At 43.3% G+C, this 14,916-nt stretch overlaps 1 protein-coding gene across 2 annotated transcripts in view; it reads right to left on the reverse strand.

Annotated features, from left to right (window-relative positions):
* cnnm4b (cyclin and CBS domain divalent metal cation transport mediator 4b) overlaps nucleotides 1-3,676 on the reverse strand; it is a 77,586-nt gene extending 73,910 nt beyond the window's left edge. The window contains exon 1 of one of the 2 annotated variants that reach the window (XM_045695316.2): nucleotides 2,247-3,676. In XM_045695316.2, coding sequence (XP_045551272.1) covers nucleotides 2,247-3,642 — 1,396 coding nt within the window. In that variant the 5' untranslated portion in view covers nucleotides 3,643-3,676. The remainder of the gene's footprint in view (nucleotides 1-2,246) is intronic. The other variant, XM_045695317.2, reaches the window with a different exon arrangement.
* Between the last annotated feature and the right edge of the window lie 11,240 nt (nucleotides 3,677-14,916).

Below are 14,916 nucleotides of genomic sequence, written 5' to 3' on the forward strand. Positions count from 1 at the left end.
TTTTTGTGCCTGGTCACAGTAAGCTGTTGTGTTGTGCACTGAAGTCCACAAGCAAAGAAAATAGGTGAGAGATGGAGAGCAGTTAAATGCGAGAAGGAATTTTACAACGAGCAAAGTGATTTCGCTGTATGTGGCTGCTATGAAAGTGAACTGTGTGTGCGGGTGAGCAGGTGCTGAAGCAAAACATGTCGTATACAGAAGCAAACAGAAGGAAACAGGGAGAGACCTACCTGAAAACTTTTTTTTTTTTTCAACTGTTTGGACTAATGGTTCCACCCCAGAACTTGCAGGCAAGTGTGCATGGCAGTATTGCATGTGTCACTATCTGTCACCTTGATTACTCCAACTTGTCTCTCAACCTGTGTACCTACGTTATAAACTTTCATTCATATGCTACGTTGTAACAACATCATGGTGGGTATAGGGACAATTAGAGTATCATGTAGTAGCCTAAACCTATCGATGTTACATTGAACTGGGTGAATAGAATATGTATGACAGTCATCCAATATGCTGTAATAGAAATAAGGCCATGCTCATTAAAAAAATGGTCCTCCCTAATCTCGAAAGGCATGAACGGCCACTGATCTACCAGCTCACCTATAGCTCTGGTTTCCACCACAACTCTGTGTGGGATATTACCTTACAATGGAATAGCTTGGTCTCTGCTCTCCGTGACAACACATTAAACCCTATTCACCTTTAGACTGGACCAGAGACAAGGCGTGGGGCATCGTACAGACAAAGCACTCAGGACAACAGCAAATGGCAGACAGTGTTGGGTACCATGGCAACCGATGCCAAATGGCAGGGAGTGGAACTCTGGAACTCGACATGCCATGCGGGAGTCGTGTGTTTCGCCAACTCACCATGGATACGAAACGGACTGATGCAGAGCCAGACAACACAGTGGAGGGATCATGTTGTAAATGTGTCAACCCTTGTCATGTGTATCCACTATCCCTCTACGGTGTACTGGGTAAACCAAGAGATTAGGTGGAACAATGTTTCATAGCCAAATCTCCCTCGTCGTCCCGTAGCCCTGCCTGCCTGCCTGCCTGCCTGCCTGCCTGCCAGCCACCACTGAAGACCTTCTAGAGAATGAGCTTATGTGCTGCTATACTGACAATTATAATGACATTAACTACAACTTTACTCCGCCCTATTGTGATAATGCAGCCTAGCCAGCCTACCAGACAGTAGTAGGATGCAGATTGCCTTGTTTATGTCTGTATGGGCCTACATTGTTGGAGATTGAGTGAGAGGTCTGAATGAGAATTACAAGGCTACTGGTGTTCTAATTCTGAAATCAATGAAAACAGAGAACTAGACACACAATGTCATCCCAGCCACATGACTGATAACGAAGAGATCACATAACATCAGTGAATCAGAGATACCCCTCCATTCATATGTAGAGAGAAACACATACAGTGTGACCGTTTGTTTGTCTGTCTGCCTGGCAGCGAATGAGAGCTGAAGAAGCCATCTACAGTCTGTCTGTCTAGTTGTCTGACCTTGAGACAAAACCCTGGGAGAGAGCGATTAATTAAAACACATCCCTGCGAGAGAGAGCGTGTGTGTGTGTGTGTGTGTGTGTGTGTGTGTGTGTGTGTGTGTGTGTGTGTAAAGAAGCTAGGTGAATGAGAAGTGTGTACACTACAGTGTGTGAGATATGGAATCCAATGGGGTGAACCAGGAACAGGGTAGAGTCGAGCGGCTCATAGAATGCAGCCTACTCAAGGTCAGATCAATGTCATATAACAATGTAAAACAAGCCCACAAAGAATCCATAACATCTCTCACAAAGTTCACTGAAACTGATGGAGAGAAAACATGCATTTCTGGGCCCAAATATTTGGATGTGTGTGTCTGATAAAAAGTGACAAGTCTCTATTTTTCTCCCTCTCTCACACACACACACACACACACACACACACACACACACACACACACACACACACACACACACACACACACACACACACACACACACACACACCTATTAGACCCCAACACCTGACCTCACTCTTCCATTGGAAGAGCCCCCAACAGCCACTACTGTCCCTGACAAGGTAAACAAACTAGGTAAAAGGTAGTAAACTAGGTAAATAACTTGTTTACTGATCAGGTAAACAAACAAATTAATGTAAACAAAACCACCTTCCCTCCACGTGAGCCCCAGGCAGAAGTAATGCACTATAAAGGGAATAGGGTGCCATTTGAGATTCAGCCTCCAAACAAACCTTTCTTGAACTCCTCTAACATGGAATCCAGCTTGGTGTCATGGAACACGAAGTGAACCGGGTGGTTGTAGAACTTGGTGATGGTCTTCAGCGTCGTACAGTCATCCGGATCAACGAAAGCCAGGTCCTTGACAAACAAGATATCCACAATGTTGGACCTCTCATCCTCAAACACTGGTATGCGCGTGTAACCGCTCTCCATGATCTCTGACATGGTGTTAAAGTCCAACACGGCATCGCTGTGGATCATGAAGGAATTACTGATCGGCGTCATGACATCTTCAACGGTTTTGGTCCTGAGCTCAAGCGCGCCCTGGATCATGTTGAGTTCCTCTTTGACCAGGTCATTGTACGGTTCCGTTACTCTCAGCATCTCCACCAGCTTCTCCCTGTTGTACACGGTGCCAATCTCCTGGCCCAGGATGCAGTCCAGGAGTTTACTGATGGGCCATGACAGGGGGAAGGTCACTAACATGAAGAACTTGGTCACCATGATGGTGTTGGCTCCTACAGCCAGTCCGTGGCGAGAGCACAGCGCCTGGGGAACGATCTCCCCGAATATGACAATACCTATAGTGGAGGCGACCACTGCTCCCAGACCTGACCCTATTAAGTCCTCCAGGAGGATGGTGAGTGTTGTGTTGACTAGCACATTACCCAGGAGTAACGAACATAAAAGATAGTTCCCTTTTCTCCGAATTGGCTCGATCTTGCTTGCGTACCTCTTCTCCTTTTCGGTACCGCAGTTCTGGACTATCCGGAGCTCCATAGGATCCAAAGCCATGAGTCCCAGGTTGAGCCCGCTGAACATACCTGACAGGACCAACAGAGCGCAGATAAGGATGCACTGGAACCACATGGGAAGCATGGATTTCTTTTCCTCAACCACTCGCAGCCTGCCGTCATCCTCACCCAACAGGTACCACTTGCCATCTTGACTGTCCCGGACGCAGAGCCCATACTCCTTCTTGAGCTCGCGCTTCCGTAGCGGCTTGATTTTCAAACTCACCACCCCAGAGGTTCCGAGGTGGCTCACGTTCATGCCACCCCGAATAACGATATCTTTGGTATATTCGGCGCAAGTCCTGTTAAAATGAGCATTACTGCTGGTAACATCAACATGTTCATGTTCCATGAACTTGATCTGTGACGAGGTGTCAGGAAGAATCTGCAGCCCGTAGAACCTCATGAAGATGTTGCTCTCCTCTGTTACTTGGATCACCCCGTCGTCGGTGGTAGTGGCCGGCTTGTCGCTCCTCTCCAGCCGCATGCCGAAGACCTGTGTGGGGCTACCGGTCTCCTGGAACCCCGTCTCGGCTTCTGTGCCCGCCGTACACCATAGTAAAACGATTAAAGTTAGCGTATACCCCTGCCATCCACTCCAGTCTGTCGCCATGTTTGTTTCACTCTCAGCGAACTCGGAGATGACGTCACCTACGCACTTTGCACAGCCCGCCCCTCATTAACATAATGCTGCGGAGCGTCCAATCTGCATCCGGACACGTCACGTAATAAAATTGAGCGAGCCCCTCTTGTTTTCTTAAGGTGGACTGCTAGTATTGTTTTTAAGGTGTCCGTACACAAGGGTATCAATAACATTTGTGGCATGTATAAATGTTATTTTAGTTATTGAGATGGAACAGTGGTTATTGTTGTTTAAAGCGGCGATCTACATTTGAAACAATAACCAAGCGTTTTCCCTTTCACTGGTTCGGTAAAAAGTTAACGTTTGGGGCCGCAGAAATAAATGTAACCACTCTCAAATTCATATGGATACAAGAACTGATCTTCCATGGTATCAAAATGAATGATTTCCGGCTGTACAGTGTTTGTTTACATTTACTTTGTTTACAAACATTGAAGTTCAGCAATGTTCTATTTTGGGTTCTGGTATGACAGTTGAACTAAGCCCATGAGGCATTTCTAAGTTATATTCTTCAAGAATCAATGGGTACATATAATTAACTTCTAAGTCCAAAAATGGATGTTGCAACTGCAGATTTCCACTTTAAAGTCTGAATTGTGTTGCACCTGCTCCTATTTGCAGTCAACTGCACCTTGTTGGTTGTAAACACCATCATCACATAAATGGCCCACTCTGATTGTAGAGTGATGAGATGATTCCCAAATTCTGATATTGAACCTGATTTATTGATATTTCTAACCGACATCATGATGATCTACTGCTCTACCACTAACCTGCAAGATATTTCTGAACATTTGGACATATCTTTTTGATTGATTTATTCATGTATTTTAGTATGTATTATTTTAATACGTTAAGTACTTCTTGAGTATTTCAATCGTTATTTGTACAAAATAAATAAAAATAAAATAATAGTCCAGCAAATTGTATTTGAAAGTATTTTCAAACACTTTTTAAAAATACTATTTTGAAATACCAGGATTAAGTGCATGGGATTTTAATTGAGTCAATGTATTTGAATATTTTCAGATAAAGGCTATCTGAATTAAGGTTGCAAAGGGAATGTTTATTACTGGAAATGTTCAAAGTTTACCAGTAAACTCCCAGAATTTTTGGTATCTTTCAAGACATCTAGTGGCCATTTTGGGTATTTCAGATTATCACAAATCAAATTGTGTTTGTCACACACCGAATACAACCTTACCGTTAAATGGTTATTTACAAGCCCTTAACGAACAATGCGGTTTTAAGAAAATAACAGTTAAGAAAATATTTACTAAATAAACTAAAGAATGTTCACAAAAAAGTAACACAATAAAATAAGAATAACGAGGCTATATGCTGCTGGGGTTTGATTTGATGAATTGTTCAACAGTCTTATGGCTTGAGGGTAGAAGCTGTTAAGGAGCATTTTGGACCTAGACTTGGCGCTCCGGGTACCGCTTGCCATGCGGTAGCAGAGAGAACAGTCTATAACTTGGGTGGCTGGAGTCTTTGACAATTTATTGGGCCTTCCTCTGACACCGCCTAGTATAGAGGTCCTGGATGGCAGGAAGCTTGGCCCAGCGTTGTATTGGGCCGTACGCACTACCCTCTGTAGCGCCTTACGGTCTGATGGCGAACAATTGCCATACCAGACGGTGATGGTGCAACTGTAGAACTTTTTGAGGATGTGCCAAATCTTTTCAGTCTCCCGAGGGGGAATAGGTCTCGACCCGCTCCACTTCAGCCCCATCGATGTGAATGGGGGCGTGTTCGGCCCTCCTTTTCCTGTAGTCCAGGCGTCTGTAATTCTCTCTGGCCTTATCACATGTTAAATATATGAAATAATCAAATAAGGTGATTTCGATTTTTTTTAAATGAGAAATCTGTAAAACTATATCCTAAATATAAACCATTAACTGATGTTTAATATTAGGGTTTCAGCATGAAATAGGCTTCAACATTTTTTAAACACTTTTATTTGTTTTATTATGTCAGTATGTATTTGTTATCAATGTTTTGGCGTCAATATTTGTTATCAATGTTTTGGCGTCAAACTGGTGACAGTTGTGAAAAAAAGTCAATAGTTGGATAAGTTGCAGAGGTAATTTTTTTTCTTCTTTCCATTGTTCCAAATCTACTGGAAACTCATGGATAATATGGACAGATATGAAAAATGAATATCATATATGAAAACATTTTTTAAGAGTTATTGAAGTATAAATTACCAAAGTTACAAGAGATTGTCCTAGATTTTCTGTTAATTACCAGTATTACTGAAGATTCCTGTAACTTTGATAAATTACCAGTAGTTTTTTAACCCTAATCTGAATACTTATTTTGAAATGTATTGAAAAACAATTGAAATACCTGAAATAGTATGTGAACCCAGGTCTGCTGCAGTGTCAATGCAGGTACCCAATACCCATCTTGACTGTTATGTGAGTAACTGGCAGCAGGGCACTGTGTACTAGTATGCGTGGTGTGCGTGGCATCTGAGGTATGTATGCCCATTGCCCCTGTTACCCTGCCCATGACCAGCCTTGACACACTTTTTCCTGGAAAAGCACTGTAGCTGAGTCAGCTGTCATATTACAGGAGTCAGGAGAAAATACATGCTAGAATAGATCCTGGTCCTGTGGGTCTCATAATAGATCCTGGTCCTGTGGGTCTCATAATAGATCCTGGTCCTGTGGGTCTCATGATATATCCTGGTCCTGTGGGTCTCATAATAGATCCTGGTCCTGTGGGTCTCATAATAGATCCTGGTCCTGTGGGTCTCATAATAGATCCTGGTCCTGTGGGTCTCATAATAGATCCTGGTCCTGTGGGTCTCATAATAGATCCTGGTCCTGTGGGTCTCATAATAGATCCTGGTCCTGTGGGTCTCATAATATATCCTGGTCCTGTGGGTCTCATAATAGATCCTGGTCCTGTGGGTCTCATGATATATCCTGGTCCTGTGGGTCTCATAATAGATCCTGGTCCTGTGGGTCTCATGATATATCCTGGTCCTGTGGGTCTCATGATATATCCTGGTCCTGTGGGTCTCATAATAGATCCTGGTCCTGTGGGTCTCATGATATATCCTGGTCCTGTGGGTCTCATAATAGATCCTGGTCCTGTGGGTCTCATGATATATCCTGGTCCTGTGGGTCTCATAATATATCCTGGTCCTGTGGGTCTCATAATAGATCCTGGTCCTGTGGGTCTCATAATAGATCCTGGTCCTGTGGGTCTCATAATAGATCCTGGTCCTGTGGGTCTCATGATATATCCTGGTCCTGTGGGTCTCATAATATATCCTGGCCCTGTGGGTCTCATAATAGATCCTGGCCCTGTGGGTCTCATAATAGATCCTGGTCCTGTGGGTCTCATAATATATCCTGGTCCTGTGGGTCTCATAATATATCCTGGTCCTGTGGGTCTCATAATAGATCCTGGTCCTGTGGGTCTCATAATAGATCCTGGTCCTGTGGGTCTCATGATATATCCTGGTCCTGTGGGTCTCATAATAGATCCTGGTCCTGTGGGTCTCATAATAGATCCTGGTCCTGTGGGTCTCATAATAGATCCTGGTCCTGTGGGTCTCATAATAGATCCTGGTCCTGTGGGTCTCATAATAGATCCTGGTCCTGTGGGTCTCATAATAGATCCTGGTCCTGTGGGTCTCATGATATATCCTGGTCCTGTGGGTCTCATAATAGATCCTGGTCCTGTGGGTCTCATAATAGATCCTGGTCCTGTGGGTCTCATAATATATCCTGGTCCTGTGGGTCTCATAATAGATCCTGGTCCTGTGGGTCTCATAATAGATCCTGGTCCTGTGGGTCTCATAATAGATCCTGGTCCTGTGGGTCTCATAATAGATCCTGGTCCTGTGGGTCTCATGATAGATCCTGGTCCTGTGGGTCTCATAATAGATCCTGGTCCTGTGGGTCTCATGATATATCCTGGTCCTGTGGGTCTCATAATAGATCCTGGTCCTGTGGGTCTCATAATAGATCCTGGTCCTGTGGGTCTCATAATATATCCTGGTCCTGTGGGTCTCATAATAGATCCTGGTCCTGTGGGTCTCATAATATATCCTGGTCCTGTGGGTCTCATAATAGATCCTGGTCCTGTGGGTCTCATAATAGATCCTGGTCCTGTGGGTCTCATGATATATCCTGGTCCTGTGGGTCTCATAATAGATCCTGGTCCTGTGGGTCTCATAATAGATCCTGGTCCTGTGGGTCTCATAATAGATCCTGGTCCTGTGGGTCTCATAATATATCCTGGTCCTGTGGGTCTCATAATATATCCTGGTCCTGTGGGTCTCATAATAGATCCTGGTCCTGTGGGTCTCATAATATATCTTGGTCCTGTGGGTCTCATAATAGATCCTGGTCGTGTGGGTCTCATAATAGATTCTGGTCCTGTGGGTCTCATAATATATCCTGGTCCTGTGGGTCTCATAATAGATCCTGGTCCTGTGGGTCTCATAATAGATCCTGGTCCTGTGGGTCTCATAATACATCCTGATCCTGGTCCTACAGGTCTCATAATAGATCCTGGTCCTGGTCCTGCGGGTCTCATAATAGATCCTGATCCTGGTCCTGTGGGTCTCATGATATATCCTGGTCCTGTGGGTCTCATAATAGATCCTGGTCCTGTGGGTCTCATAATAGATCCTGGTCCTGTGGGTCTCATAATATATCCTGGTCCTGTGGGTCTCATAATATACCCTGGTCCTGTGGGTCTCATAATAGATCCTGGTCCTGTGGGTCTCATAATAGATCCTGGTCCTGTGGGTCTCATAATATATCTTGGTCCTGTGGGTCTCATAATAGATCCTGGTCGTGTGGGTCTCATAATAGATTCTGGTCCTGTGGGTCTCATAATATATCCTGGTCCTGTGGGTCTCATAATAGATCCTGGTCCTGTGGGTCTCATAATAGATCCTGGTCCTGTGGGTCTCATAATACATCCTGATCCTGGTCCTACAGGTCTCATAATAGATCCTGGTCCTGGTCCTGCGGGTCTCATAATAGATCCTGATCCTGGTCCTGTGGGTCTCATAATAGATCCTGGTCCTGCGGGTCTCATAATAGATCCTGATCCTGGTCCTACAGGTCTCATAATAGATCCTGGTCCTGGTCCTGGTCCTGCGGGTCTCATAATAGATCCTGGTCCTGGTCCTGTGGGTCTCATAATAGATCCTGATCCTGGTCCTGATCCTGGTCCTGCAGGTCTCATAATAGATCCTGATCCTGGTCCTGTGGGTCTCATAATAGATCCTGATCCTGGTCCTGCAGGTCTCATAATAGATCCTGATCCTGGTCCTGCGGGTCTCATAATAGATCCTGGTCCTGCGGGTCTCATAATAGATCCTGGCCCTGTGGGTCTCATAATAGATCCTGATCCTGGTCCTGTGGGTCTCATAATAGATCCTGATCCTGGTCCTGCAGGTCTCATAATAGATCCTGATCCTGGTCCTGCAGGTCTCATAATAGATCCTGATCCTGGTCCTGCGGGTCTCATAATAGATCCTGATCCTGGTCCTGCGGGTCTCATAATAGATCCTGATCCTGGTCCTGCGGGGGCTCATAATAGATCCTGATCCTGGTCCTGCGGGTCTCATAATAGATCCTGATTCTGGTCCTGTGGGTCTCATAATAGATCCTGATCCTGGTCCTGGTCCTGTGGGTCTCATAATAGATCCTGATCCTGGTCCTGTGGGTCTCATAATAGATCCTGATCCTGGTCCTGCGGGTCTCATAATAGATCCTGATCCTGGTCCTGCGGGTCTCATAATAGATCCTGATCCTGGTCCTGCGGGTCTCATAATAGATCCTGATCCTGGTCCTGATCCTGGTCCTGCAGGTCTCATAATAGATCCTGATCCTGGTCCTACAGGTCTGATAATAGATCCTGGTCCTGGTCCTGTGGGTCTCATAATAGTGTGGTGTGAGATGAAAATAAGTGGAGTGAAATGTAAATAATGAATTGCGTTTAAATTGAGTTCTTAATTTAACATGTTCCAACTCCCCTATTTAAATCATGTGGGCTGATGTGGCTCATGTTTCACTGCTAGTACACCCTCTTGTTTTCAAACCACAGGTCTGTCAGCCAGAGTTGGGGTCAATTCCTGTACTTCAATTTGAATGGAATTTCTCCATAGGAGAGTGAATGGACTAAATCCTGAATGGACTAGTTCAAACTCTTTGGGGTATTCACACCATTACCAAGTGAAAAGACACAGACAGAGTGAAAACTTAAAGTTGTTACAGGAGAGCTGGATGTGAATAATGACCATCTTCACTGTTTCGTCTCACTGTTTCGTCTCCACCAAGGTTGGGGTGGAAATTTGTTCAATGCCATGTGTGCGTTTTCACTCTCTGTGACCAAACATTTGCTCAAGGAATTAATACTCTGTAAATATGTGGATATCTTACCGATAGACAATAGTCTGTCTTGTGAAGGATGAAGTATGTCTTGACATGCCGCTGTGGTTTTGTGTAGAATTTCGTTATGTTCTTTTCAGATTATATGACCCTATTCTCACATATCTTTTGGCTAAATTCCATGTTTTCACTTGCTGTGACCAAACATTTGCTCAAGCCTCTTGTGGTCTTACTTGTAAATATTAGGCCACTCTTGTTACAACCAATATTCAATCTTTGCATTGTAAGGGATAAATACGTACAGTGGTAAGAAAAAGTATGTGAACCCTTTGGAATTACCTGGATTCCTGCATAAATTGGTCATTAAATTTGATCTGATCTTGATCTAAATCACAACAATAGACAAACATAGTGTGCTTAAACTAATAACACACAAATAATTGTATTTTTCTTGTCTATATTGAATATATCATTTAAACATTCACAGTGTAGGTTGGAAAAAGTATGTGAACCCCTAGGCTAAAGACTTTTCCAAAAGCTAATTGGAATCAGGAGTCAGCTAACCTGAGACGAGATTGGAGATGTTGGTTAGAGCTGCCTTGCCCTATAAAAAACACTCGCAAAATTTGAGTTTGCTATTCAGAACAAGCATTGCCTGATGTGAACCATGCCTCGAACAAAAGAGATCTCAGAAGACCTAAGATTAAGAATTGTTGACTTGCATTAAGCTGGAAAGGGTTACAAAAGTATCTCTAAAAGCCTTGATGTTCATCAGTCCACAGTAAGACAAATTGTCTATAAATGGAAAAAGTTCAGCACTGTTGCTACTCTCCCTACGAATTTTCTTATTTTTTTATTTTTTTATTTCACCTTTATTTAATCAGGTAGGCCAGTTGAGAACAAGTTCTCATTTACAACTGCGACCTGGCCAAGATAAAACAAAGCAGTGTGAGAAAAACAACAACACAAAGTTACACATGGGATAAACAAACGTACAGTCAATAACACAATATAAATATTTATGTCCAGTGTGTGCAAATGTAGAAAGGCAATAAATAGGCCATAGTGGCAAAATAATTACAATTTAGCATTAATACTGGAGTGATAGATGTGCAGATGATGATGTGCAAGTAGAGATACTGGGGTGCAAAAGAGCATAAAAAATAACAATATGGGGATGAGGTAGTTGGGTGGGCTATTTACAGATGGGCTGTGTACAGGTGCAGTGATCGGTAAGCTGCTCTGACAGCTGATGCTTATAGTTAGTGAGGGAGATGTAAGTCTTCAGCTTCAGTGACTTTTGCAATTTGTTCCAGTCATTGGCAGCAGAGAACTGGAAGGAAAGGCGGCCAAAGGAGGTGTTGGCTTTGGGGATGACCAGAGAATTATACCTGCTGGAGCGCGTGCTACGGGTGGGTGCTGCTATGGTGACCAGTGAGTTGAGATAAGGTGGGGCTTTACCTAGCAAAGACTTATAGATGACCTGAAGCCAGTTTCACTAGCATTTAAGAGCAGTTGGAGGCCATGGAAGGAGTGTTGTATGGCAATGAAGCTTTTCTGGAGGTTTGTAACACAGTGTCCAAAGAAGGGCCAGAAGTATACAGAATGGTGTCGTCTGCGTAGAGGTGGATCAGAGAATCACCAGCAGCAAGAGTTTTTTTCTATTGTGTTATTGACTGTACGCTTGTTTATTCCATGTGTAACTCTGTGTTGTTGTTTGTGTCACACTGCTTTGCTTTATCTTGGCCAGGTCGCAGTTGTAAATGAGAACTTGTTCTCAACTAGCTTACCTGGTTAAATAAAGTTTTTTATTTTATTTTTTAAAACCATCATTGATATATACAGAGAAAAGAGTCGGCCCGAGAATTTAACCCTGTGGCACCCCCATAGAGACTGTCAGAGGTCCGGACAACAGGCCCTCCGATTTGACAGACCAAACTCTATCTAAGAAGAAGTTGGTGAACCAGGCGAGGCAGTCATTTGAGAAACCAAGGCTATTGAGTCTGCCGATAAGAATGCGGTGATTGACAGAGTTGAAAGCCTTGGCCAGGTCGATGAAGACGGCTGCACAGCTCCAGAAATCTCTGGAACATGCTAGAATCTCTGTTGACGAGTCTACGATACGTAAAACACTAAACAAGAATGGTGTTCATGGCAGGACACCACGGAAGAAGCCACTGCTGTCCAAAAAAAATATTGCTGTACGTCTGAAGTTTGCAAAAGTGCACCTGGATGTTCCACAGCGCTACTGGCAAAATATTCTGTGGACAGATGAAACTACAGTTGTTTGGAAGGAACACACAACACTATGTGTGGAGAAAAAAAGGCACAGCACACCAACATCAAAACCTCATCCCAACTGTAAAATATGGTTGAGGGAGCATCATGGTTTGGGGCTGCTTTGCTGCCTCAGGGCCTCGACAGCTTGCTATCATCGACGGAAAAATGAACTCCCAAGTTTATCAAGATATTTTGCTGGAGAATGTTAGGTTTTCTGTCCACCAATTGAAGCTCAACAGAAGTTGGGTGATGCAACAGGACAATGACCCAAAACACAGAAGTAAATCAACAACAGAATGGCTTCAACAGAAGAAAATATGCCCAGTTAGAGTCCTGACCTCAACCCGATTGAGATGCTGTGGCATGACCTCAAGCGAGCAGTTCACAGACATTCCAAGAATATTGCTGCACTGAAACAGTTTTGTGAAGAGGAATGGTCCAAAATTCCTCCTGACCGTTATGCAGGTCTGATCCGCAACCACAGAAAACGTTTGGTTGAGGTTATTGAAGCCAAAGGAGGGTCAACCAGTTATTAAATCCAAGGGTTCACATTCTTTTTTCACCCTGCACTGTAAATGTGTACACGGTGTGTTCAATAAAGACGAGAAAAATTATAATTGTTTGTGTGTTAATAGTTTAATCAGACTGTGTTTGTCTATTGTTGTGACTTATATGAAGATCAGATAACATTTTATGACCAATTTATGCAGAAACACCTGTTGTATTCGGCGCATGTGACTAATAAAATTTGATTTAATTTAATGGATTATGTGACTTCTGTTTAGGATTTCAGTTGTTCCTATCAGAAAGACAGTATACAGAAGATGTAGGTCATACATTCATTCAGAAATAAATGGGTATTTAAAGATAAAATGCCATGTAAAAATACCCATAGCCTGTTGGGCCTAGATAATAAACCACGATAAAATACAGAACAAAGGAAACAGGATACACTGGTCAAATGATTGGAATTGTTAAGCTTAGGTTTGTAGGTACAGTGCCTAGTTTAAGTCTGCACACCTCTTGCACAGTCTTCACATTTTGCTGCCTTAAGATTTTTTATCTAAAAAGGGATTACCTACTTTACCTTTTCAAAGTGCTAGAACAAAGTAGAACATGAAAAGAAACAGCAAACATAACAACACAGTGCGAGACCCAGATGCAGACACAGGAGGCAGATGGTTAGAGTCTTAGGTGTCCATTTATATCCAAAAGGAGTAGGCAAGAGAATGGTCGTGGACAGGAAAAAGGTCAAAACCAGATTCTGAGTCCAAGAGGTACAGTGGCAGACAGGCTCGATGTCAGGGCAGGCAGAAGGGTCAGGCAGGCGGGTACAGAGTCCAGAAAAAACAGGCAAGGGTCAAAACCGGGAAGACTAGAAAAAGAGAATAGAAAACAGGAGCACGGGAAAACACGCAGGTTGACTTGAAAACATACAAGACGAACTGGCACAGAGAGACAGGAAACACAGGGATAAATACACTGGGGAAAATAAGCGACACCTGGAGGAGGTGGAGACAATCACAAGATCAGGTGAAACAGATCAGGGCGTGACAGAACATGTCTTCATACCCCAGAGTTTATACTTGGTGGATCAATGTAAATAGTTTGGGTGGCCATTTGATTAATTGTTCAGCAGTTTTATGGCTTCTGGGTAGAAGCTGTTAAGGAGCCTTTAGGTCCTAGACTTGGCGCTGCGGTACCGCTTGCCGTGCGGTAGCAGAGAGAAGTCTATACTTTTTAATTTTTTTATTTTTTTTACATTTACCCTTTATTTGACTAGGCAAGTCAGTTAAGAACAAATTCTTATTTACAATGACGGCCTACCTATGACTTGGGTGACTGTAGTCTTTGACATTTTTTTGGGCCTTCCTCTGACACCGCCTAGTGTATATATAGGTCCTGGATGTCAGGAAGCTTGGCCCCAGTGATGTACTGGGCCGTACGCACTACCCTCTGTAGTGCCTTACGGTCAGTTGCCATATTTGGCGGTGATGCAACCAGTCAGGATGCTCTCGATGGTGCAGCTGTAGAACTTTTTGAGGATCTGGGGACCCATGCCAAATCTTTTCACTCTTCTAAGGGGGAATAGGCGTTGTCGTGCCCTCTTCACGACTGTCTTGGTGTGTTTGGATTCATTTAAAGTTTTGAGCCTATATTAAATAGCCAACAGTAGTTCAATTGGTAACACTTTACAATAAGGTACCATTTATAAAGGGTTTATAAATGGTTTATAATTACGTTATTAAGTTATTTAATCATTTGTAAATGCATTATAAAGCGTTAATAAACTGTTATGTCGCATTGGGCAAAATAGTGCAACAAATGGTCAGTTTTTGCCAAATAGTAAGACAATATTTACCTCCAGTTATTACCCATGAATACGTGCAGGTACACATGCTTATCAGATTAACCCTGTAGATTAACTTGTATCATGATGCAACATTATTTTAAAGTTATTTTCTCACGTTTGTTTGTGATGCATTAATGCTCTGTCCCAGGAACAGAAAAGGTTTTCATGGTGCCTTGACCCACATTTGAAATCCTGATGTCCTGGACAAATGTACACCCAAGACATTTAATCTTATCCTTCCTG

The sequence above is a fragment of the Salmo salar genome, chromosome 15 (genome assembly GCF_965601325.2).
Source record: "Salmo salar chromosome 15, fSalSal1, whole genome shotgun sequence".
NCBI lineage: Eukaryota > Metazoa > Chordata > Actinopteri > Salmoniformes > Salmonidae > Salmo > Salmo salar.